Genomic DNA, 27,617 nt, shown 5'->3' with positions numbered 1-27,617 from the left:
TTTTTGCAATTATAAGTATCGCGTTTTTTTGCCAAATTTCGCTCGCTCTGCTTTGATTTCATTCCGCTAGCGCAAACATAAAAATTACAAACGCTTGAAATTTTAATGACGTAATTTTATTTCCATTCTGATATTCATGCATTGTGCATACCTAATGCGACACCATTTTTTTTCCGCGAATAATTGGATATAGAAAAATGAATTTTTTTTGAAATAATGGATATTTAATCGTCACAATTTTCATAATTATCATAAATATCATCGAAATCAACTAATTCGAATAGTTTAATTTACAAATTACATCACTAATTTATATAATTTGATACTGTTAACAGAGACTTAACACTATAATAAAACATTATACAGAGTGTCACGTTGTTACAATTTGGAAACATTTTGCAATAAATTTTAATACAATTTTGGCAATTATTTATAATTATCAAGACAAAATAACATATATCATAACCGGTAACACTTAATAATTAAATTTTTGGGTTATAAGGTTTATTAAAGCTTTACAATAACGAATTATGTGCTGTTTGTGTTGTTGGCTGTGTTTTTTGTAATTTTTTAGTTTTTTTGGCTTTAAATTCAAAGAAACGTGCAAATTTTATGCAATAGATCTTATGAACACACTGTATGTAGACCTATTACATCATTCTTGTTCAATATTTATAACTTTCTAAGTTTTAAATCACATTTGAAGCTTTGTTTCAACCAGTAAAACATAATAATTAATTTATTACATAAAATATATTCGTACTAATATATTTTTCAAAGTTTATATTGCTCTTTATAGTTTTTGATGCTTCAATTGGTATAAATGATTAAAATTTTACTCTAACAAAAAAAACCTACAGTGTGGTTTTCTATACGAATTGTAGTAGGTGTTGTAGATTATGTTAGTAGTGTGGTTAGGCTTCCCTCACGTGTGAGTACGGTGGCATAGGTGGTATTATATGTATAATAAAGCGTTCTTATGCATTTCTTATGCGAAGAGTGCGATAATCATCTAAAATTAACCTACCGTACGTTCGTAGTGCTACTGAAAAACGCACGAGCGCGTTTGGTTGCCTACCCAAAACCTAACCTAGTATGTTAATGTTAAAGAGATAGATGATTCACAATGGTCTATAAACAACTTTCGTTTCACTTTCAAAACTTCAATCAGAAGAAACATTTATATTAGAAAAAATATGTTTCAAAAATATAAAAATTGTTTTGTCACTTTACGTCGTTTTTTCGCAAATTGCAACGTCATGCATTCGCAATTTATCAACAGCATGCTGTCAGAATTTGTCCGAGTTGGGTTAAGAACACAAAGACAACACAACAAAAGTTTAACTCATGCAAACATCTCAATTTTCTTTTTGCACTCCACTCGCGATCTCCGTCTTCTTTTGTTTTCTTGTTTCGTCCGTAAAGTGAATTCGTGCGCTGCTGTTTGTCATCGTATCGTCTCATGCTCTTATCATTTATCTTGTTATCAAATTATCGTCTCTTCATTCCGCCATCTTATCCGTTATGCGTGTTACGTACACTCGCTCTTGTTCTTGTTCCGAATGTTTTACGAACCGCGAATGCTTTGGTGCTGCTGGTGTGCGTATTTACTCGTAAATTGCATTCGCGTGTAATTCGTTTATAATTCTCGAACTTCTCGAACGATTCCGAACGTACATCTAACGAATTTCCAGTTTCCAGTTGCGAGTTTCGAGTGTTTAAAGTTTTCAGCTGTTTAATTCGCTTATTGCGTGTCGATGCAAACATTATGTTATATACGAAACAATTGAATTGCAAGAAAAATAGCAGATTGCTTTGGTGCTTAATATAAAAATAGAAATAGTGAGAAAATTAACAAACGGACTTGCAAATCCGATAAGACATAATGATTTCGAGTGAATAACATTTTGTTCGGTTTCGTTCGATTGTTTTGTGTGTTGCTTTGTGCCTGGTACGGTTGGTTGCCTAGCTTAGAATAAAACCATACAAATAATAACAAAACGCACAAAAGAAACTTTGCAACAAAACATTTTTCCGTTTCTTTTTCATCTTCTCTGATTAGTTTTGCATGAATTCCTCAATTCACACACGTTTCTTGCTAATCAAGGAATAACTTTGTTTCTTCTGTTTGAAGTTGATATTGATCGCTTCATATTACGCTCGGAACATTCAAAACCAGCATGTATATATAATTAATTAGTTAATTAACGCATTAATCAATTAATTAATTAAATGCTCGATTGGCGTCAAGTGCAATGCGATTATTTCACTCGTCGTGCGTCGTTTGTAAAACAAATGAACCACGAACGTCGACATTATTCACTTGTGCACTTCGATCGCCATATTGAATTTAGACTTTCATATATTCGTTACTCAATTATTTGTTTGTTTGAATCTGTGTACGCCATACTTGATAATTTTGCGAATATATTTAAGTAATAAGTAGGTAATTAATTATATTTATATATATATTTATTTATATATTTATATTCAAATAGTTTCTATCTGCTAAATATAGTTCGATACTTTAATGTTTAAATACTTTAATTTAATCAATCCGATTTCTGTCTAATGCTTCGTCGCTGCTTTATTTTCTCCTTACGTACGATTATTTTTGCTTTTACTTTTTACGCTTTTTTTACTTGTTGATTACATTTGTGTTTACTTGTTTGCTTTGCTTATCTTCTTCTTGTTGTAACTTTGGTTTCGCTAATTAATTAGAATTACGAATTTTAGAATATACGTGTTTTCATCTTCTCATTTTTTGTTGTTTTTTCTTTTCTTAAACCTAAGATTCAATAATGCAATTCAATAAATGTCGAAAGATTCAAATTTGCTCTGTATATTGTAGATGATACAGTGTGTTCTACGCACACACACGGAATGCGTGACTATTTTTGGGAAGATTTAAAGAGTTGCTTTGAATTTATTTTGACACAGAGCCGTACTTGCTTTTATAAGGAAGACTAGTTAAATCTTTTTCAACGAGTTTATTTTGCTTTTCTTTTGTTTCTGATATTATTTCGGAAAATTTTGTATTGATGATAATTGTCATGTTTTTGTTAGTTTCGTTATGCGTTCGGTTGAGTGGGCATGTTCAAGTGCGGAAAATTTTGAGTGGTTATGTGGTTGCCGATGGTCGATACCGATAGCTCACTCATTTCAGTGCGTTGTGTGCGCTCCGTAAGTAGAGATGGCGCTGCCGCTAAGTAGCGTTGCCACAGCTCCAAGGAAATACAAGTATGGCGTTGATTCAACTCCACGTGGTGATGCGTTGCAACCATCTTCTTTGCAGCAGAATGATCTTGAGCTCCAATTATCTAGAATGAAAAAAATTGTTTAATTATTATGAGGCAATTTGCTTCGATTTTTTTTAACAAAAAATAATCAAATATTTTATATTGATTTGATTCATATTTATTTTATTTATTTCCTATGTTTTTTTTATCGAAGTAAAGAAAATTACATCTGGCATCATCCGATATCAGCTGTTATCATATTTTATTTATTATCGTTGATGTTGTTAGCGACGTGCTTGGGCCGACCGGCAAGTAAGCCGAGACTTGATGCTTGCCGTTTCGCTGTCGGCGGTGAAAATCGAGAAAAATGAACGCGCACGTGCTCCGAATGTTATCCCGTAAATGTCTGGCCGAAATTCGGAAAAACGAATTGCGGATTGTCCACGTAACACAATCCACTCGCGGCGAATTTGCTGCGGCTAGCATACAATGAGTGCATTTGGTGTGTGTGGTATGTGTGGTTGCATAACTTGCAACACTAGCTACATAGCTGTGGATTGCGGCTGGAAATTGAACCCAAGCGTGCTGTAGACCAAACAGTAGCGCGTATAACAAACGAATAACGACTTTTGTACATGTGGATAATTGGTCTTACATACAGTTTGTCTAAAAAAAGTCAAAGGAATCAAAAACAAAGAAATTAGATTCTTAAATTTTTGGTTGCAAAAACATATGGTATAATAACTTATTTTAAGTTTTTTTTGTTTCTTCACATTGTAATTTTTTGGTTGCCAGTGCAATTGATGCAGTTATGTGCACTACACCCTACGTGACGTCTATGTGTTTGAAATTGTTCGTAGTGTAACTGAGATTTATCAAAATGGCGGCGAGAGTGGTGCAGCCATCAATTTTAGACGTCAGTTGCCTGCAGTCGTCGAGAACAATCAGATTGCAGTTTTTGTGCCCCCAAACATTTTGCTGTAGCTAATTTAACTTGTTTTAAACAAAAATTTTATGATTAATTAATTATTTCATAAATTTTAACTATTTTTCTTCTTTTTTTAGAAATGATGCTTTCCCCCCACCTCGTCAACCTTCCATATTCAGTTCTTCCAATAACGTACGTCTATTATTGTTATGTACGCATGCGCAGTTTACTAACTTCATAAATATTTTATTCGTTGTGTAATACACCTTGCAAGGTTTGATTGATTTGAGGTTGAAGGGTTTCCAAGTTTTTGATTTTTTTTTGCTTCAAAAATAAACCTACAGTGTGTTTGAAGTTTACACAAAAAAAACATGAACCAATAAGAGCAAGAGGGATGAGATGAAATTTTTTATGAAGAAATTGACAGCATACTGTATATAATGTTAAATTACGTTTTTACTCCTGCGGGTTTCATAGCTTTCCGACTCGAATTAGAATGAAGATCAGGGTAGGGCAGGAATATGGATGTGAATGTGGTGGATGAGGGTTGGCACCGTTGGCACTACCACTAGCACCCCTCTCACGTGCGAAAATTTCAATAACGCGCCGTTAATTTCGCCCGCGCGTCGTTTTTCACACGCGCTTTTCTCTGAAACCCCATCTATCGATGTAGGTTTAATCGCAACTGTTCGTTATTCCCAGCGTTCGATACCTTCAATTTATTTCTCTGCGTTTTACGGCTTTACCCTCATTTCTCTCATTTCATCCCTCAAGGATACCTTCTCAATTTTACATGTAAATTCAACGTCAAAGGTTTTATTAATTTTTTGCTCCATTTTATTGACGTTTTAGTGCAAATTTACAAAATAAAGTTATTAAATACACAAATGAGTTATTATGCAATAGTTAAAGAAAACTTTTTATTTAATTCTTTTATTTCTTATCTTTTTTGACCTTATCTACGAAATAAAAGTTGAAGATGAAAACCCCCTTGACAGTTTCTAGTCGTGCGAAAAGTCTTGATTCTGAACGCCTGAAGCTTTATTTTATTTTTATTTTATTCATTGGAGGATGTCGAGATTTAATCGAAAAGACAACTCTGAGCGCCTGCTTTCTCGTCCTTAAATCACAAAGCAACCAAAGCAAAGAATAATAACCGCACGATTTTTATTTGTTACTTTTTTCTTTCTCACTTTCACACTTTGGTAAATTTTTGAAAACTGTATTTAATTAGGCTATACGAAAAAGGAGAAGAATATTACCATAAAAACATATTAAATTTATGGCTTATTGCCGTTTTCAGAAATTAAATGAAGCGAAAAATATAAAATAAAGAAATCTAAGCCAAGACCGCTCGGCTGAGAAAGTGGTTGACTTTATAACGACTTTAATCCGATGAAAAACTACCTCAACGCGGTCTAAATCTCTAATCTTTTCTGAAAATTAGATTAACTTTATATCCTAAGCCGAGTTATCTTTAAAATTTATCGAGACTAGAATCATTTTGAAATTAACTTAATTTTGACTATAAAAATAATTATTTCTGTGCATAATTCTCATTTAATTTTTTTGTAGAAATTTATACAAAAACAATTTTCACATTTTCACTTTCATCACGTACGCGTAAACAGGCTGAAAGAAACGTGCAGATTGCACGTGCGAGTAGTTTGTACAAAAAAAGTTTCTATAAGTGTGCTAGGAGCGTGTTGCAAACGTGTTAGCATCGTTTGAACGGTTTCAGCTACTCTGCTACTCGAATAGAGAAATAGAAGAAGTAAATTTAGGCAACACAACCTACATGTGTGCATACGTGTCTACCAGTCGTAAAAGAAAGAAATTGGATTGTTTCTAGTGATTCTGATTGTTTTTGGGTTTACTGGTTGCCTAACACGGTAATAAAAAGACTTTAATCAAAATAATTAGACCAACTTGTCGGAAAGTGGAAGTCACGTACCCAAACCCAGCAGTTTGCCAAGTTGTAAGATGCGAAAACTGCGTACATTCTCAAATAAGTTAGATTGCTCTCACATTCTTGTCGTTGTTTGAATTTTAATTGTATCTTAGGCAACCTAAAACACATTTTCGTCTGAATTTTTGTTTGTTTCTATATTTTTCGGAGTTAGTTTAGCGAAACGAAACGCGCTTGGTGTTGGTATGAGTTAGTGGATATTCTAGACAGTGATTCACGAGACCCGCATTAACTCGGTCATTCTTCACGCAATGCGACAATGTTCGTCCTTCTTCTCCTTAATTCGTCACCCTAAATAACTCTCACGAAGATCAGAGACCATCAGACATTTGCTTTCTTGTTTGATGTATGCAACCCAACATTCACTATTACGGCTAATGTTACCGCAGCTTGCATAAACTGGCCAGGGGATTAATCTTGTGCTGAAGCTAAGATGAACAAAAGTTTGACCTTCATCAACAAACACAACAATGTTTGACCACCATGAATTACTATAGTGAATGTTGCTACATTTACTTGAACTTGAATTTCTTCAAATTATTTTGATACGAAGTTAGATTTATGGTAATTTCTTAGCGACTTGCACTCAATTTTATGACATTTATATCGTCAAAATATTCACACGTTTATGTCCAGCCTTATATTTTTACTTGCAGTAATAAAACTCGCTGATATTGGCTTGGTTACATTTTTATTCAAAAACTTTTTTTTTTCGGTTTATAACGTTTGACGACGCTTTCCGGCCAGTGTTCTCCACTTTTTTTAAAAGAAAAAAAGATTAACTCATAACCTGTTTTATGTGTTAAAATGTTATAACGTTTTAAATTATTCATAAAAGCCTAGGTAGTTGAAAAATTCGTAAAATATGCAACTCATTATACACCTGAACGAGTGTAGAAAAGAATAAAGCTGAAAGTGAACGATTTCAGTTCGGTTACGTCGCGTAGCGTTGAAACGAGTTCAAAGAGTAATGAATAAAAGTTTAATTTCGAACGTTTTCGACATTTCAAACGTCTTTAAAGACACCGCCATTATCATCCTTTTGCTTTTCCACTCTGATATTCTCTCTTTTCGTTGGCTCATTTAATAAATTTATAAAATTAATTTTTCGCGAGTATTTTTAATTTAAAAATGAAATCATTTCGAGTAGCCCCACGAGAGTTTTAAAAATTAACGAACTTTTGTGTTCTTCGAGCTGAAGTTTAAACTTTTCGTGTATACACGTCTTTGAGTTCAACTTCGACTCGAACGAAAATCTCGGAGCGTTCACAACAGACCTAAACATGACGCAAAAAAGAACACAAATAAAATAAGTGAGGAGTGAACACAGCGGCGCAGCGAGGAAAAAAAGTGCGACAAAGTTTCGAAAAGTTTTTACAACCCTTTTGGGTTTGCATCCTCAACCCCTAACTTTCAACTTTCAACCTTAGCAAGGAGCTAAGGGGTTATGCTACTTATTCTTGCAAAGCAATTTCCAATTCAACTCCATTCACTGATACACATTTATAGACTTACGAGTACAGTGTGTTTAAAGTCGCTTTGCATAAAAATAAGACGCGAAATTGAATTTCAACTTTGACGGTTTACAAAACTACCCTCAACTATATCCAGACTTCACAAAGCTAACCAATTCTGTTCTCTACTTTATTAAATGAATTTCTTTTGTCTTTACCAAAGTTTAGAATAAAGAAAATCTTGAAAGAAAAGTTCTGAGGATTTTCTTTTTGTTTTTATTGCTGATTTCCAGTTAAGTTTTTTGCATATTATGTAAATTCCCACCACAATATATCTAGTCCAACGTGAAAATGTTGAGGTTACGTCTGAATTGTACAAATCTTCCGCAATTTTGCGCAATTAGTGTTTCATTTCATTAGCGTGTTTTCCCAAGGAAGAAAATTAAGCAAAACGAAGTTATTCAAACCGGTGCCGACCGTTGGCGGTCTCCGGAAAGAACGCTCGTTAATTTTAATTATTGCTACTATTAGCAGCTTTTGCCCGACTCTTAATTAACTACATTTGTTGTTGTCCGATCGTCAAACTAAAAATACACAAATTACCTCTATTGGGGTAACGTTGATGGTTAATTATTTAAAAATCGGTTTGTGGTTGCGCTGTTTATTTTAACGTTAGGCAACTCATTGTACAGCAATTTTCGCTAGCCGCCATGTTGGTGAACATGCTCGTATGTGTTGGCACGTGTTACGGTAACACATTAATCACTACGATGTACCCGATTTGGATGTCGGTGAGGGTTGGTTTGGACTGCGTACTGCGCTGCTCGCGAATTAAATGTTCGGGAAACCGCATTGTTGTGTCGTGCGTTAATGGCGTCACTAACATACACAAACACACGCAATATCATAGTAAATTTGCATAAATATTGGGCTATCACATTAAATTATGAAAATTTGATATTTAACCTAATTTGTTTGGCATTTTCGAGCGTTTCCGGTTTGTTTCGAGTTTAGTTTACTGGCGACTTCGCACCCGCCTAATGGGTGCGTGAAAGTTATCTCAACGAAATAACATTAACCTAACTTTAGTTGGCATAGTTACGTGATAGTTTGTGTGGGTCAGCAGAGTGGCAACAATGTAATTATCGTGCGATTGATGCGCCCTAGAATATTCAACACACGTCGTCGGTTTTCCGGAAACGAATAGTCGTAAAAAAACAAATGCCAAACACACATAAAACAAACAACTGTGATTGAGCAAAACTCGAAACAAAACAAAACAAAAAATCAATATAAAATCGCAAGTTACGATGATTTTGATTACTGATAAATCAATTGATACAAATTGCAATTGAAACATTGAAAAACTAGGTTATGGGGTTGGTGAATTGGTCTATTTAAATTGTGACTGTGTATGGCTGGTAGTGTGCACACATGGAATGCAAAATCGACGCAATTTATTTGTAGATTTACTTTACTTTACTTTGTTTCACTGTTTTACTTCACTTTCCCGGCTTTATTTCGCATTTTGCAATCCGTGATTTATGTGCATGGTTACTTGGTTGCCTATTACGTCGCTATATTGCGGGAAAGCAATAGCGGTAACTTTGGCGAAGCAAGCGTGTGAGGAGGTTTATAAATAGCTGCAATCAATTGTTTTCAAGCAGAATCCGAATCAGACTCAAAAACAGTTTAAAGTTTTTGACGTCAGACGAAAATCTCTTGAAAGAAATACAAAATTAAACCAATAAAATCTTAAAACCTTAAATCTACCGCCACTAGTTGTGATTTTGTGTAATTGATGTCGATAAGCGATAAATATATGAATTTTAAATTGTGCGCATTAAGTCGTGTTGGTTTTAGATTTTCGGAAGAGTGCCAACAGTGTGAAAATCAATTTCCGGTCATAGATTGCACAGCCCGATTGCCCCCTTCCGCTAAGTTTTGGTAAATTGCGTTCTGGACTCTCGGCCGTGATCGTTTTCATGAGTGTGCAATTTTTTGCGGCTTAATGAAAATCGAAAAACTTCAAACCGAAACAAAAAATTGATATAACAACATATTTTAAACAATTTCACATACAGTATGTTTAAATTTAGATCACATTTAAGGGTTGTTTTGGGTTAAAACAATTATCGTCCCTACTTCACTAACTTTAGTAAACTTTGCAATATGAAATTCTAATTCACTTCAACATATTAGTGTAAAGTAACAACATTAGTTTCACACCTTCTTTGTTTCGTTTTTGTTGAAGTGGACCCAACATAATCTAAAAACAACCTTCATACCCGAAATATTAAACAACTCTGCACCAAAAAGAGTTAAGTTATAGAGGTAGATTAATGAAATAAGAAATATAACAATATAGCCACGTGGCATTTTCATTCCTGCTTGGGGTGTTAATGGTCTGCTGACGTTTGAGCCATGAGGTATGACCCTTTTCTATTTTTCATTTTCTTTGCGTCATTTTCCGCAATTTTCTCCTTTAGTTATTGTTTTTGTGTTTTGCGTTTGGGTGCATGAGTAGCGTGACCAATGTGTCCGAAGTGACCCCTTTTTGCACGTGCCGCCATTGTGTGACCATTGTGTACTGTGTACGTAATAACGCCATGTTGTTTTTACGCACGTTACTTACGCTTGGTACATATAACGAGTTTTTCTCGTGTTTCTTACTCAGACTGAAAGTGAACCGAAGGTCTAATGGTGGCGTAAATTTATCACTACCATTTTATTTGGTGCACCCCACAATGTAATGAATCGGAATATGTTGAAAAGTATTTATTAAAAGCGTGAATATAAATATATGCAACACAATGGACGTAGATATGTGTTGTTTGGGTTGCATATTTCTAAGTAAAGTAGTTTTTACTTTTGTGTTATTTATAACATTAAGAAAAGACTATCATGTGATTTTCTAGCTTTTCAAGCGCCATGATACTTGACATTTCCACACTTTATACGCCCTTACGGCAATCTGCACCCTCTGCACTCGTTTTGAAACTCGCGAGAAAGGCAATAAGAAGACAAACGGATGTGGACGCTCGCCGCTTTCACGACAAATCATTTCGCCCTTTCTGACTCGAGCCGCACATACCAACACACCGCGCGCTTCTTACGAACTTCCGTACTTTCGTGCATCCGGTTTCTTGCCGCGTGCGCGGCGCACGCATTCCACTCGTAAACTTCTAAATCTAAACTTAACCTCAACCACAATGACTGCACCACACAACATAACCTAGGTGGTGTATGTGGTTACGTACTCGGTATGCAACCAAATACACACAAATACAAATAATACCTAACATAACCTTAAAGTTGAAGATATAAACATTATCTATGATCTTTATTGTTAAACGTAAGTTGAAAGGATGACATTGCGAAGGTCATTGCTTACTGCCTTTGTCATTTTGTCACAAAGAACATGTAGTGAATATAAATCGACGCAATTTTGACGTTCTATCATTCAATCCTACTGTAATACGTTTGCTTATCTTCTGGCAGTGAGATAAGATTGCCGAAACAAATGATTAACAATGTCCAAGTCCGCCAAGTCAAACAGAATCTGCATGTAAATCTTCATTTGAAAACCTAAACCCTAATTTAAAGCTAAACTCAAGCATGAAGCTCAACGAAGTTTAATCATAACCTAACCTCAAACCTGCCTGCGCGTGAAATCCGGTGAGGACGTTGAGGTGCTCGGTACTTACTGATAACGTCGTTTCGAGTTAACGCGCGATGGATGCGACGCGATACCTAACGAATGTAACGATACACGACACAGAAATGAACCTAGTCATGCTCCTGAATGTGAAGGATGTTAAGGATATAAAGGATTTGAAGGGTTGAAGAATTATTGAGCTTGTTCAGATTCCAACCGCATTTATATAGGTATATAATATTAATAGTAATGTTGGTTGCCTATAGCTGAAATATTAATCAACTTGGTTATGTTATTTTCTGCTGCTTTGTGATTTGTGTCAAGCAGTTTATGTATCTAATCGGTCAAAAAACTGACATCTTTCATTTGGTAGGTATTTGTATGAATGCGCTGTCATTGCTCGCTGCTTGGCGAACGTTTATAATAAATAATAAATGTCCGCAATCTGCCATCCTTCAGATCCTCACAAACCGAACATCCGAATGTTCACTCACGCACAGTGTGTGGTGATGAATGATAGATGGCGAAGTTTTCTCATGCATTGCCTTCGTTTCATCTACTTTTTCATAGTTCTACATTTTCTGCCAGTTTCTTCAAGATAACACAGTTTTTTTGTGCGGGCGGATGAAAAAAAGATTGAATTTCATATTTGATTTTTTAAATGACAAATTGGTCACTGGAGTGTTTTCGCGAAAGATTTCCCTGTACACAATGCAGCGTATTTGAATATATTTGAGGTTTGGGGTTATGTCAGAATTTTTAAAATGGAAGAAAAGAAAGTTCTCACAGTGGACTAATATATCTTGTAGGTTAGCATTAACCAACCTAACCTAAAACTATACCTACTCACACCAACACGTTGAAATGATAACAAATGGGTGCCAAAGATGCGTGGAAAGAAACAAATGGATAAATATAAATGTCCTGGGCGGAACGAAAGGCAATATTTTCAAGTGTGTTTTAGTGAACCCTTCTTACACATTGTATATTTACTTTAAAAACATTTTAACTTCGACAAGCATAAATTGACTGCAGAACATTTTAATGACGCAATCGTAATAAAGATAATTGTTAAGATACGCTCAGCTAAATTTAAAACCAGAACGTAAGATAAGCAGAAAGATGAGAATGTTGCTAATGTAACTAATTGACGTGACATATTCCCAAGCTCGACGTCATTTAAATAAATGATGCAACTTGAGAGTTTATACCTACTTTAATGCCACCCTTCAGTTAACTTTCTATAAGTTATGCTACAACTGCTGTAAATTTTAATGATTTTCCTGATATTATTCTTCAGAAGTAACGTTTCAATGCGCGGCTTATGTATTTTGGATGTGGGTGGACGTCACGTGTCATTCGAGGCGATACTGATGATCCTGATGCTCGATGCGAAATATTATAGAAAGCATTCCGCGTTCAGCATGCCGCTTGCTCAATGTCCGCCGTCAGTCAGTTTTCCTTTTCTTCTACTCTCTATCTCTTGCGTCTCACGATGTTTGAGCTGTCGCCGTCGGCCGAGCACAGAATGCATACGAAATAGGGTGGGAAAGCTGGGAAAATTTGCCGAACGCAAACAGCGCTGCGTTATTTTGCATGACGTGCACGATGTGGAGATGACGGCGTGATGCATAAGTGAAATGAGTAAATAAGTCAATATGTAAATATACGCAAGGATAAATTGACTTTACATTGGGAATTTTCTCTTCGAGTATCACATTTTTACAGAAATTTATTTAAAACTAGCTTTTGCCCGCGACTTTGTCCCGGTAGTGTTTAATAAAAATGGAATTAATTTTTACTCTCTTGTTCTAGACATAGTATGTGTCAATTCTATTAATAAGATTCGCAATTTTATTAAAAACAAAATTAATTATATAAAGAATTGTTAATAATGCACTTCAGCGCGCCATCTGGGATTCAACTATTTAACTATAACTATGATTGAATCTCAATGCCAACTTTTATCCTATAGAAAATGCCTGATTTTTGGGTTTTCCCGGCAATTATTCAATTTTTTTTCGATGTAAAAACCATCCTTGGACTTTAACAAACATTTTAAGAAAAGAATTGACCATATTGGTCTAGGCGTTGCTGAGTTATGCGCTTACCAACAGATTTTGCGATTCATTTTTATATTATAGATTTTAATGTTGTAATGATATATTTTAAAGTGTCGCTAATTATGTACATGTGTACAACGTTTGTTGGATTGACTAACTTTCGAGAACTTGGGTAAAACATTTGACTTCTGTTATACATACTTCTACATTCTGTTCCACTCTTGTTCGACTTGAAGTTGTAAGTTGTGATAACTCTCGCACAAATTCATTAGCACACGAGCCGAGGCACAAACGTTCCCTCTTTGATATATAAGTATTTAATGAATTGTGCAAATGATTTGCGAGCTCCACTCCACTCAACTCTAGTCAAAACTCGCATCTCACGCACACATACCAACAACGCGCAATTTGAAACTTGAAACTGAAAACTGAATATTCCACGCTTATAATGCCGCAGGGCTGGAACACAAAGGAATTTAATATTTAAATTAACAAAATTAAATTCGCTACGTTAACCTAACTTCACCTATTTTAATCAAAATATAACCTGTAATAATTTATTTAGACTGTTATTTATTTATAATTTAATTGATTTACACCAAATATTAACTTTAAAACTCAAACGCTGCACAAATAAACGTTTATTCGGCGGTACAATATTTATTTGCGTTTATTTGCTTTTATTTTACTTTATCGTACAATTTCCAATTTTCTCTTGTGGTTCTGGCTTTGGGTTTTGGTTTGTGGTTTCATTTCTGACTGCTTTCAATAAAGTTAAACGTTGTGGAACATGTTATACTTCTTTCTCTTTTTGTGTAAGTTTAATTATTTAACTGAAATTGCAATTCTGAGAATTCGTCAAAAAACAATGATAAACCCCAAAAATTGCTCTTAATTTAGTATTGCTCAATTAGTTTCTAAATATTTTTGGATTTTTTGCCACTGTGGTGTAATATTATTATTTACTACTAGCTTTTGCCCGCGACTTCGTCCCGCTAGTGTTTAATAAAAATGTAATTTGTTTTTACTCTCTTGTTTTAGGCATAATATGTGTCAATTCTATCAATAAGATTCGCAATTTTATTTTAAAGAAATTAATTATATGAAGAATTGCTAATAATGCACTTCAGCGCGCCATCTCGGATTCAACTATTTAACTATAACTATGATTGAATCTCAATGCCAACGTATATCCTATAGAAAAGGGCTGCCTTTATGGTTTTCCCGGCAATTATTCGAATTTTTCTCGCCGTAAAAACCATCCTTGGACTTTAACAAACATTTAAAAAAAAAGATTTAGCCAAATTGGTTTAGGCGTTGTTGAGTTATGGGCTTACCAACAAATTTTGTGATTCATTTTTATATTATAGATAAACATATCTCTTTAAATTAATTATTTTTAAAATAATCTGAGCTATTAAAGTGTTTAGCACTAGGTTTAATTAAATTTTGCAAGATAAACCATAGCAATTATTAATCACCTGCTAAAAGCCATTAATTCACGTACTCGTACCCTATTGTAAATTTAACTAACATTTATCCACTTTATCACTCCATATTTACTTCTAAAAATGTAATTGTATGAATTAATGATATTATGGCTTAAAATAGCAATGAAAACCAATTAGATCAATTTTACAGAGCGGTTTCGTGCGCAAGGGCCCTGAATTAAATCCGCCCGCACGTTTGCACCCCATCAAATCGAGTTACGCCAATCTGGCGCAATTGGCCCTGCGATCGAAAAGGCATGTCCGATCAGAGGCACGTAAACCTTTAAACGTTCAAATTGGAAGCTTTCAATTCTGCGAGTTTCACCGACAGCGAATGAAAATTAATTCGGTGAGTCAAGTCCGTGAAGAGATGAAATCGAATTTGAATTTGGCGGTCGGTGAGTGTTCGCATTTGGGGGCGCTTGAATTTATTCATTCCAAGAATGGACATTCGAAACATTTAATTTTTGTGTGCGCGATAGAAAGAGATGTAGCCAACGTCAATCGGTTTGATAAAAACTCAATTAGCGTTCGTCACCGCAGGAAAAAAACAACACAAGAACCAAAAAAGGGTTGTAAAAAGTCCGGACTACTCGAGATGTGTTAGAACGAGTTAAAACGAGAAAATTGCGTGTTTTTTTTCGTTTAGTCTTTTAGCTTATTTAAGCTTTTGAACGAGTAGGCTTGTAAATTCGTTTTATTTTTATTATTACGCCTCTCAATAATTTTGAGCAAATTATTTAAACAGGTTTTATAAATTAGTTTAGCAATAATTTAAAATGGCCGACAGTAAAAATAGAGTGCTCTGGGGTATTTTTTCAATTTTTTTTCGTTGACTGCCATTTATGTTATTTTCCTTTTTATAATATCGTCTGCGTGTGTGTTTAGTTAGTATAAGCTGTCCTCATCCTTCTTGACAATCTCGACGTTAAAAGGTTCGATCGAGAGTAGACAATCTCAATCCGTTCCTTTCTCAACTTGGACGCTTGTCATCCGCTCGTTTTTCATTCTCGGCAGTCGCACATCTTTGCGGTCGGCGTCGTACTTCCTGCCACTTAACGTCCATAAGTTTCCTTTCTGGAATAATGGCAACTTAACATTTTCCACCATTTTTTAGTTTGTTATATTATGTAATAGATAAACTCCTACTCTTACTTTTGTTTGAACAAATTGATGTTTATTTGGTAGCCTATATCTTGTTTCCTCTCCATTTCACGCAAACATGTGAATAACAATTTGAGTATCATCGATAAACTTCACATTCTTTCGCATACAAGATTTACTTCTACACTTATTTTTCGAAGACGCTTTGTTTGCTTCTGCTAAATTTACTCCGTGCTCTTTTTTTGAATAGTAGAAGCTAGTTGTAAGTGGAAGCCATCAGATAACCAACGAGTTTTCCCATTTGTCCTTCCGCCTGTCGGGTATTAGTCTGTATCAGTTTGTATCATCTTCGCCAGCTTCATCCCTGCTCCTTGACTCTGACGTTGGCAGCTTGGACCACAGGAATTTATCCAAGAATTGCCAAAAGTAGCGCTACTTGTAGTTAAAAAAAATGATTGACTGAGATTTGTAATCAGAAAGTGAAAAAGTGATAAATTACGTTCATTTGTCAACGAAATTTAGCAAAAATATTATATTTATATACTGGCTTTGGCCCGCGACTTCGTCCCGGTAGTGTTTAATAAAAATGTAATTCGTTTTTACTTTCTTGTTCTAGACATAGTATGTGTCCATTCTATCAATAAGATTCGCAATTTTATTTTAAAGAAATTAATTATATAAATAATTGCTAATAATGCACTTCAGCGCGCCATCTCGAATTCAACTATTTAACTATAACTATGATTGAATCTCAATGCCAACTTTTATCTTATAGAATAGGGCTGTTTTTAGGATTTTCCCGGCAAATATTCGAATTTTTCTCGCCGGGAAAACCATCCTTGGACTTTAACGAACATTAAAAAAAAAAGAATTGGCCAAATGGGCCAACGCGTTGTTGAGTTATGCACTTACCAACAGATTTTGCGATTCATTTCGATATTTTAGATTATATCAATCTTCGCAATTATTTTTTTGTGTTTTTAAAAAGCTCTTTCTAGAATATAACTAATACATAGTTAAAATTGCTTAAAAAGCTTTCTAAAGCCTTTGAAACCATTCCACCCAAAATTCACGTGTGTATTTTCTACGTCTTTGAATATCACGCGTCGTAAATAAACTTTACAAGGCGGGGCCAACTCAGGATGTGCTTACGTTTTCGTCTTCGCGTGTAATTTATAATGATTTGCGTCGAAGATATAAATCTTCTTCTGCTAGTGTCGTAAATATCGTGACGCAGTATCACAGTTCGCGAAATTGCTTTATGGCCGGGAAGGAATGAAAATTTTTAAGCCGTAATACACTAACAAACGAGCAAAACACAGCGTAGGTAAAATACACCAAACAAAACATAAAACTTGGTCGTAAGAATAATCCCAAGATAAATTGGATCAGGTACGTACATATAAGGTGTGTTGGGTTGCATAGATAGGTTTACACTCATATCCGAGTGAGCCATTTTGTATAAGCGCTCTTCTTGAATGCGAGCACGCAAACAGGATGTCATTAAAGCGTGTTATTAACTTTAGTCCACTCATAGAGAAAAGTTACCGAGGTACTTTGAAATGGCGGAACAAACATCCGGTTCGGAAGCGACTAAACAAACAAAAACTAACCTATAGTTTTTGTGCAATTAAAAAAATGAATTGACCAATTTTATTTTTGTTTCAGGTATATTTTGGATTCTACTACATTGTTAAGGTAATATAGCAATTGATATTAATTAAGGTTAAGGTAAAATTGAGATAAAAATGTAATGCTATACATGTCCAAGACAGTGATTGTGAATCAGACGGCAATGGGGGTCTAAAAGTTAAGGAGATGAAGGCGAAGGTACGATTACGTGTCGTCCAATTTCGTTTGTGAATTAGCACCGATTTACGTCGATCCGACGCGCCGCATTACTCGCGAGCTCTAATCTGGATTCGACCGCCTCGTTTGGCGCCGATTCAAAATGGCTGCGCATCCGTATTTAACGGATCACATCAATATGAAGGTCGTTCAATGAAGTTATTCTTTAAAATTAGGATCTGACGTTTGACAATCACTATATTGATGGATTTTAACGTGGGATAAAAGTGTATGCTATAGATAGAGATGGACCAGCTTTCCGCATTGAAAGTCGGCTTTGTCGTTAGTGAATGCAGTTTGCAGTGTCCGAGTTCAAAAGTTCACTCGGACGAATTTTGACAATTCCTATGCCGTGAATGTGTGTTAAGTCTGTTTGTGTGGTGAGTGCAAAAACGAGTTTTCAAATCGCGTCAAGCGAATGAAATGAGTTTTAACGAATGAAATTATTCATTAGCTTGAATTATTCCGTCCGTCGTGTCACTATCCACAATGTTGAATCAAAACCAACATTGCATCTCTATTCGGCGACCATATTGCATTTTTAGACAAAAAAAAAACTTAAAAAAAGAAAAATCTGAAAAATTGCAACATCTGCAACCAAGTTTACAAATAGCACCCATATAATGATTGTTAGGTTGCATCGGGTTCGTGAAAAATTGTTCTGCACTTTCTGATCAAATCTGAAAGTGGTATTAGTAGTGTTAGTATGTTATCAATGTCGAATCACACTTTAACGCCGCAAGGAAAAAGCTCGGAAAGCTCGAAATGTTGGAAAAACTCACCTCCCGTGGGCTTTAAATTGATAGAACTGCCATTTCTGGTGGCACTCGCGGCTCTCGCTGCGTGAGATATCCCCGATCTGTTTGATTCCCGGCGGGGTGAGCTTTCATACCTTCGTCTTCGCTCAGAACTCACGCAAAGCTGCGAGCACAGTCACGCGCAGTTTTCGTACATCTTGTATTAGTTTGTCGGCCATTTTGTTCCCACTAGCGATACGTCACGTTATGTCTAAACTTCCAATTGTTTTTGCTAGCATGAAGTTTACGCAGTGTCAGGGATAGATTAATTAAATTATTAACAAAGTATAAATTGCTTGGTATTGATTTATATGTAATATTGGTTGCATACATTTTTCTAAAAGATATTTTTTACAATGAATTTGAAGATTTTATGCACAGATATTAAAATTGATGATCCTATCAATCATCGCCGCTTTACTCGTTATCATTTAAAATCTGCGTCTTCCGCGCTTTACGAGCAAATTCTTTTTAGCAAACGATTAATTTCATTTGTGTCAAATCATGGCAAGGATTATTTTCAATAGGTCAATAAATCATTTTAAAATATTTTAAAAAAGTTAAAAATTTATAATAAATATATATTATCTTCAAAATAAATAGGCAACCCAATTTATACGATGTATTTTGGTGTACGTGACGCCATATTGCAATCGATTTTTCCGCCATGTTTGCGACAAGTTGAACCGCACACAAGACGAATGGCTACGATGTCAATGACAACGTTAGAGAAACGTACGAAATTTAGCGAAACGACATGTGTTCACTTGAGCCGAATATTTATTGCGCTGTTTAACGCACACAAATCTCGAAAAAACACCGAATTTATAGCAAAATCCGAAGTCAAATTTACTTTATGTTACCAACCCTTTATTTCATGTGCAATATTAATACGTTGAGCTAATATATCCTGTAAATATCCTGTCTAGTGAAATGGGACTAGCCGACTCGAAATAGGAATAGAGATGTGTTTGGCTAATGAACTGATGAATTACATACGACACGATGTGTGTTATTCCCTGTTCCTGGCCTTCTACACCGAACACCATTGTTGACTGTTAACATTGCCCAACTTTCAAGCATATGTATATGTGTGTGTATTATGATTGCGACTTCTGACACGTCAGTGTATAACTGGATGCCTACATTATGCTGCATAACCACATTCTTGTTTCGAAATATAATATCTAATGTTTGTAGTGTACGCGCACAGCACCCAGTTCGTGAATAATTTGAATAACATGAATAACATCCTAGAATCCGGTGGTTAACATTTGTGATGAAACACAATATGCTATACAATAGTAGCTGCTGCCATCTATAATTTAAGACAATAATTCTTTGGATGGCATGACTTCAACATGGAATTAATAATGTAATAAACTGTTTAAACATATTTAAGTAGTTAATTCAAGTTGTTTATCTAGTTAGTTGATGTTGTTCCGGGGTCCTTATCGCGCTATCATCATCATGTCGTGTGAAATACGCTTATGTATCGCACGCGTACGCCATGTGGGCTGTGGCTGTGGCGGAAACATGAGCTCAATTTAACACACATCAGGAGTGCGGATCTCCTTCCGCTTTGTCCTCTGTTTCATCCGCATCCTCGAACGCACGCACGATTTAAGGATAGGCGGGTGGTCACAGTCGCCGAAGCCGACGCTGCTCTCGCAAATTTCGTTATCTAATTAGTTGTTTATGAGGCGTGTAACAATATTGCCTACGTTGGCTAATGTTGCGTGACGGCGCCAGACATTCAACACATAACCACACTTGAGTTTAACCTAGAAAACTGAAACATGAGAGAAAATGAGTGTTACATTCATGGGAACGGGTTGGGTAGCACTCAAAGTTGAGTTGATGTTTGAGATGAGATGAAGCACACGGAATGGAAGAAAGTAATCGTACGTTGTTGATGACACAAACAACACGCTCATTATTTTTATCGTTGGGTGTAGAACTAAGCATCATATATGTATTTGTGAGTTGTTTTCGCAGCAGGAAAACGAAATGAAGAAGCTTCGTGCTTTTCACGTAGAGAAGAAAATTAGGAAATTAGAGGATAATTTAGAAAATAGCAACAGATGTTATTTTTAGTATTTGTTTATTTTCTCTACCACAAGCAATCAAGAGAACTCATCAAATTAAAATTTAACATAAGTATATTCAATTTAAGGTAATTTATCTCGAATTAATGTAACATTTATAGTGTTTTATGGTATTATGGGGGCTAGAATGTGTTCATAGCAAGCTCCGAGATGAAATGATAAATGACTACTTTTTTTTCTTGCCGGTAGTTTTTGCTTAGAAAAAAAAAAACTCCTCGTAAAACTGCGAACGTAAAAGAGAACAACTGCAATTTTTCTCGGTTTTCCGCTTTTAAGCTTCATCCGGTTATTATTTCACATTCCAGCAAAATAAGAAAATGAGTAAACGAGAAGTAAAAGTCCGTAAACAAAATAAAATAAAAACATATTTCTGAAAAAGATGACTAGACGAAATTAACAAGTAGTAAATTATCTCAGAAAATAAACCAAAACCTTGATGGTTTCAGAATTACGATAAGTATTTTGTACATTAGCGCATTTACTAAAATGAAATGAGGTTATGGCAAAATAACTACCTCTTTCAACGTTATATATACGAAATGCACTTTACTAAACCGTTAGTTTATAAAAAATGTAAAAAATGTTATAAAAACATAAAGTTATAGCACATTAGCAAACTTATTACTAGTTTTTTTTTTCATTTTAACTTCTGTTATGTGTTTTACTTCATTATGCAGCGCTTTGTACGTTGGGTTGCCTGCATTCTTTGCACTTAGCGCCGACTACATGTACTAGTGCTTTACACACTCTACTCGTGCTTTGCTAGCGCCGCAAGCACTCGCTTTGCTTGGTTCAGTTGGTTCACTTGCTTTAGTTGTGTTTTATTGCGCCGTTACGATGGCGGCCCGTAACGACTTTAATTAAATCGTAATTAAGAACGCAATATAGTTATATTAAATGCCTCGCGTCGCTTACAGCTCACACCGCTTGCACGGCCTGCAAAAGTGAGGAGAGCAAGAGTAGCTTTAGAATGTGTTTAAATGTTTGTGAGGTTAGACTTGCGTGTACAACTGGTTGCAGCTAGTTAGTACTACTTGTAGGCGTGGCTAGTTGTGACTAGCATTGCCTGAAGCTGCGTTCACAACTTGAATGTCGAAAGACAATGAGTGAAATTAAGTTTTCTCTTGGAAGCACCACTAACTTCTTTCGCGCTAAGTGTGGAAACGTGGCTTGCGCCATAAATGTCAGAGTTTAACGCTTTAATGACAGTTATGAACGCCTGGCAACCGTAATGTGCGCTGAAAGTGAAATAAGTGATATAAAACACTTTGATATTTATTAAATTACAACAAGCGTATAATTGTTTCGTACTTTCGCACTTACTTCGTTTATTATACTCATTTTACTAATGATTCTCATTACCTAATTGCAACTCATGAATCTGGAAAATCTGGTAGGTGGTGAGATTTGAGATTTATGTGACGTCATGTGACACATTTCACAAATTTCCCTGCAGAGGGTTTACTGCAGCGTGCAACGCCTCCGATTGTTATTGAATTCTCGGATGAGTTACGATTGTTTTCGCTGCGCGTGCCAAAACATCAGGTTTGAACACACCACCCATACATTTCATGCCATTTAATAAATTGCATATCATTGCTTTGCATAGAATTATTCTCGGAACAATAGAGGATTAAAAATCCTCTTAACGTGATAAACACAAACAAAAAGTAATCAAACTGTTTTGTTTATTAATCTTTAGTCTAGAAACTGTAAAATTTATACGAGCACAATAATGTTGGTCAATTAAATTTTCTTAAAAATAACGTCATTGTAGAATCGCTTACCTTTTTCAGTGCAGTCAGCAACACAATCTCGAACTATGGATCCTTCGCTCATGTATTTCTATAAAAACAAAACAAAATGTTAATAACACTTTTTATTATGATTTACAAATGCATCTATCGATTCATGCATAAAACACATGTGTACGTCAGAAGTAAAGGCAAATGTTATATGCAACACATTATACTTGCATAGATAAAGTTCTCAGCTATGCATTGAATTGTACATTAGGTTGCATGTTATACTCAACATCTTTTGAAGTTTATACACATGTAAACACATATTTTGATGTTTTACCCTTTGCATTTTACGTCAGTACATGTATTTTTTATTATCTCAACGTTCAACTTTTTTTCACTTATATACATATACGAGTATTTTATATTGCGCGACTGTATCACGTTTCCTAGCTTTTCACATTCGCATATCACTCACTCGCGGAAACATTCAGCGCTCAACATTTTCACGAATTTACAAACGCAAAAACACATGTTCGAACACTGGGAACACGTCGGCATCGTTTCGGCAACTTGTTCAACTCGTCCATTTTACAAAATGTTAGCAAAGAAGAGAACATCCCTCTAACGCATTTCACATCAACTTTTTTCGCGCTCATTTTATGTTTAGCCATTTTTTGGTAGTTTTACTTTTTACGTTTCAACTTTGTACTTTTTGATGATGAACCACCGGATTGCGCAATGTTTGCGAGGGAAGTTAATGCCAGTTACGGCGAGTTACGACATGAACAGACGGAAGCAGATGTTCATAAATACTCTACCGACAATTGTGATAACTGAAAGTACTATCTAAATGTACGAAAAATTCAGTGATGGCTGATAAAATTTATTGAAATGAGAGTTTTAGTAATTTAGGTGTAAATTTAAAATTAATTCAAAAACCATTTAATTTTTTTAACTATGAACTTTTCTAAGTAGCATATGCAATCCAAATTACATATTCTCACCATTCCATGGGGAAGCGTGAAAATATGCTACCCAGCAATCATCTGCGGGGTATGGGTAGTTTTAAAAGGGTTGTGCACGTCGGTAGGGTAGTTACGTGGCGCTTCACGGGCCTGAGCGCTTACGCAACCAATTTTTCAATGAAATTTCCGCAAATTTCCATAATTTCATCGTTTTCCACCACCGGTCTGCCGATGTCATCATACTCGTCGTTGCGATTTTTCACGCCGTGGCGAGTTTGAAATTTGCGAGTTTTTGCTTCCCAAACGCAGTTTACGGTTAAATCCTCACTTTTTCGACCGGTTGGCTCAGTCTCAGGGGATTAATATTCATCGGAATATTGGCATTTGCAAAATTTGCAAATATTTGCAACTTTAACAAGCATGAAAAACCCCTAGGGATTATTTTTGAGAATAAATAAAAGGCTAAATTTAAAAATGTTTAACAAGCGAAGTTCAATTGATAAAAACATCGCATAAAATAAAATAATAAATTTTAATCTAGGGCACACTGTATATTCAATAAGAATCACTCAACTAAAAGGTAGGCAACCAAACCATCACCACTAAACTCACGTTAGTCAAGATGAGGGATGAAAAGCGGAGCGAAAGCAAACGTTTTCGATTTTCATTCTAATTTTCAGCCGCCCCGCGGCGACCGGCAGCCGCCATCGGGTACAATCCAAAGGTGAAAACTTGCACCTTTGCGCACTGGGGTGGTTTTGGGTGGGTGGTGGCGGATGAAATTGCATAAATTATTCACGCCCGACCTCGACTACCAAACGCAGCGGCGTCGTGCCGTGAAAGTCGCGTAAGTCGTGACGCTAAAGTTTGAGCCAAGGGTTGAAAAATGAGAAGAAAAAAAGGAAGATGGGGTGGATGTAAGTGAAGTCGGTCATACGCTTGCTTTCGGGCTTATCAGCCTTAGAAATGTGTATTTATGAGTGAGAATAAAGAATAAAAAGAATAGATCAGCGAAAGATGACGGTTTTAATGCTAGTGCAAGTATATTTGGTTGCATATTTGAATAGCTACTATTACTTACATTTATAAATGATACCAATTTTAACCAGATGGGTATATTTTTTTGAAAACTAACAATTTAATACAACAAACGTATAAATCCAGTTTGACACTATAATTAATCCAATTTTTGAGGTTATTATTGGTTTGTGTGTTTGGTTGCCTGAATTTAAGGGCGCTGACAAATTGGAGGGCACAACAGAAGCATAATAAATCAGGGCGGATTAATTAATGTACACTTACGGATGCTCGACATGTTCACGCTCACGCACCCCTCAGGATAATTATATACAGTGTGTAAGAAATGAATAATTAAAATTAATAACAAAAATTTAGTTTCACCTCTTATAAATTTATTTTCCAACGAATAAACACACTGTACATTCACTAAGCTTCTATTTGGAGGTTTTTCCAAATTGATGTTTCGGTGTTAGACTATATGTGGGTTTTCGATTTCAATTTCGTTTTCGATGCAGGAATACCAAACTTGTATCATTCACGCTTCTCATGTTACTTTAGATCGACATAATATATTTAATGTACGCAACCCATTTAACATTGTGCATAGGCGTCTCATGAATTGAATAGCAAATGGCACTGAATAATGCGGAACATCGTCTGAGAAACGCATTTGTGTCGATTTGTCGATAATAAATTGAAGAAGAAATATTATGCAAATATTTTGCATTTTGGATGTCTTCGTATGCGATATTAATCTTTTTGCTATTTTCTTCCTTCAGCCTTTCATTTTGTTCGCCAAAGTTTGTGTGTTATATGGCGCATAGACGTTTATCATGTAATATTTGTTGTTTTATTATATTTCAAGCATATTTTATTTGGTAAACGAGTAAAGCTTTTAGATATATACAGTGTGAGCGAAATAATTTTGGAATATTTAGTTTTAAAAATGTTGCGCTATAAAATTTAAAATTAGGAATAGCCACATGAACACACTGTATTATTATTGTTACATGGCTTTAGCCGCTGCGCTCAAATACGTTCCGATGCGCTCGAAGGAAAAGCTCAAGCTCAGGCTAGAAAAGCTCGCCGAGCTTGAAAAGCTTTGCATCGGAAACGCCAGCGGTATTGAGATATCGACTTGTCTAACACGAATGCGAAAACACGAAAAGAACAGTCCGTCGGCGCAGACAATACGCAAATAAACGTCCAACCGTCTTCATCTTTTACCGCAACAAACAAATTTACATTCTTACACTGAGTTCTATATTAAAATTAAAACAAAAAAAAAGTGAACGAAAATAATACAAATACCTACATATAATTAAATTTTAATAAATATAATGTTTATATTTGTTATAATAGAGTGGTAAATATCTTTCATCCGACTGCAAGTGGATAATTTACAAAATTTTACAAAATTTCAAACAATAATTAAAACAATCATTAAAACATTATTATATAAAATATTATATAATTATTATATAAATTAAATGTCTTTTCCTGTGATTGAAATTAATGAATTGTGCATATTAAACTTATTGAATTGGAACTCAAAGATATCGACTCACGAACACTGAACGAAATCTCGATGTAAATTTGTTCGTTGTGAATCCGCAGGATCCGCATACGACCGCGCACGTACGCGCTGAACGGACGTGATGCGCCCAGACTGGCAAAGTTTACTTTCTTTTCTTTTATTGCCAAAATATCGCGATTTCACTAGGAGTAAAAACAGCCTGGTTGTTTTCAAGTCGACAAACAAGGCAAAATCAGTGAATTCTAAAAACGATAAATAAAATAGAAAAGAAAACTTACATAGTAATATAATACCTATATTAATATCAATAATCAATAAATAAACAAAATATGATATTTTCCAGCAAAAACTGAAAGTATTACTTTTTAGATTAATACTCACAATACAATATTTGTGATCCTTCGAAGGGCAATCAATCAACTCCATATAGGTGGAGTTTATACAGGGTGTGATGGAACCAACCCCATCATTGTACAGCCCGCACTTGAGGCATTGCAGTGCCATGCTGGAACCAATCGCCACTCCTAACACCATCAACGATAACAGGAAGCCACTTTTACCCATTGTGGTTCGATGTAAACTTTTCAAGATAAGTTTATAAACTTTTTGTCCCAGTTATTTATATTATGATAATGTCTACAAGTTTTTATGGGTAATTTTATTGTTTGTTGGCGTATAAACTTTTCGCTGTCCGTTGGATAATCTTAGCAGGAAAATTTCACAAACGCGCAAAGTCGACAAAGTGACAGCAGGGTAGTAGCGCACCGGCCGCGGGTTGTACGACAACTAAGTTTTCGGATGCGCCCGAAATCGCGCGCTTCAACTTTGCGCGCCCGCCCGCGCATACCAAGCCGCCTCCGATATACTATCAAAACGGGGCTACTCACAGCTGCGGCAAACTGTAAGGGATACACGCCCACTTCTACACAAGTATGTATACAATTGTTTTATGTTTTTAAGAAAAATTATATATTTATATATTTATAATATAATTTCATAATGGCACTCTTCAGTTACGGAAATTAAATTTAGTTTTTCTTCATTTTGATTTAATATAAATTTCCTTGTTATTTCTGGAATAACAGTGCAAAGAGTGTTTAAGAATATTTGCGAGCGTTAAAGAATACTACACGCATGCTGGAATGTTTTCCTCTTTTCATTGTTTTCTCTACTTATGGAGAGATAACAAGCATGCGGATTTCAGCAATGCGCGGAATGCACAAATGACGAAAACTTCTACGAGAACAAGAGGAAAATCTTTTGTTAAAACTTGCATCGCAATTTATTCTACGCACGATGAAAGAAAGGAATTTCAATTATTTACGTATTTACGTTTGCAGAAAACTGACGAAGGTGTGGAAAATGCTTACATCTGCAACATTCAAATTCAAATTTTGTGACAGAACTATGTTGCAGGTAGTGAAATAATACTAGTATTAACAAGTTATTTATTTTGACTGCGTCGCATTGCATTTTGAATATTATAATATTTTGGGTTTTAATTTTATTGGCATTTTCGTGAGATTTTTCTTTATTATATGTTTGTGAAAAATTGTTTAAAATAATGTTATAACAATTGAATTAACTGCATTAGTGGAAACTTTGTTAATTCTTGTCCTTTTTTTTTCTGTTTAGTTCATGAAGAACAAGTAAAATCAAGGCCCAATTGCTGGAAATTCTCAAAAATTGTCT

The 27,617-nt window shown here is 35.2% G+C and overlaps 1 protein-coding gene across 1 annotated transcript; it reads right to left on the bottom strand.

Annotated features, from left to right (window-relative positions):
* Window positions 1-202: 202 nt before the first annotated feature.
* On the bottom strand, window positions 203-26,588 carry LOC135789536 (uncharacterized). The gene is made up of 3 exons (XM_065299395.1): window positions 26,307-26,588; window positions 22,446-22,503; window positions 203-3,320 (listed from the first exon to the last, which is right to left on the bottom strand). Exons 1-3 carry the CDS (start codon window positions 26,487-26,489, stop codon window positions 3,163-3,165), a joined length of 399 nt encoding a protein of 132 aa, XP_065155467.1. The 5' UTR covers window positions 26,490-26,588; the 3' UTR covers window positions 203-3,162.
* Between the last annotated feature and the right edge of the window lie 1,029 nt (window positions 26,589-27,617).

The sequence above is a fragment of the Atheta coriaria genome, unplaced genomic scaffold (genome assembly GCF_025399875.1).
Source record: "Atheta coriaria isolate IRGN ID8LTWV9N9 unplaced genomic scaffold, Caltech_Dcor_3.1 hic_scaffold_3_pilon, whole genome shotgun sequence".
Classification (NCBI taxonomy): Eukaryota; Metazoa; Arthropoda; class Insecta; order Coleoptera; family Staphylinidae; genus Dalotia; species Dalotia coriaria.
The sequence above is the reverse complement of the archived record's forward strand: the minus strand, read 5'-3'. Positions and strand labels throughout refer to the sequence as shown.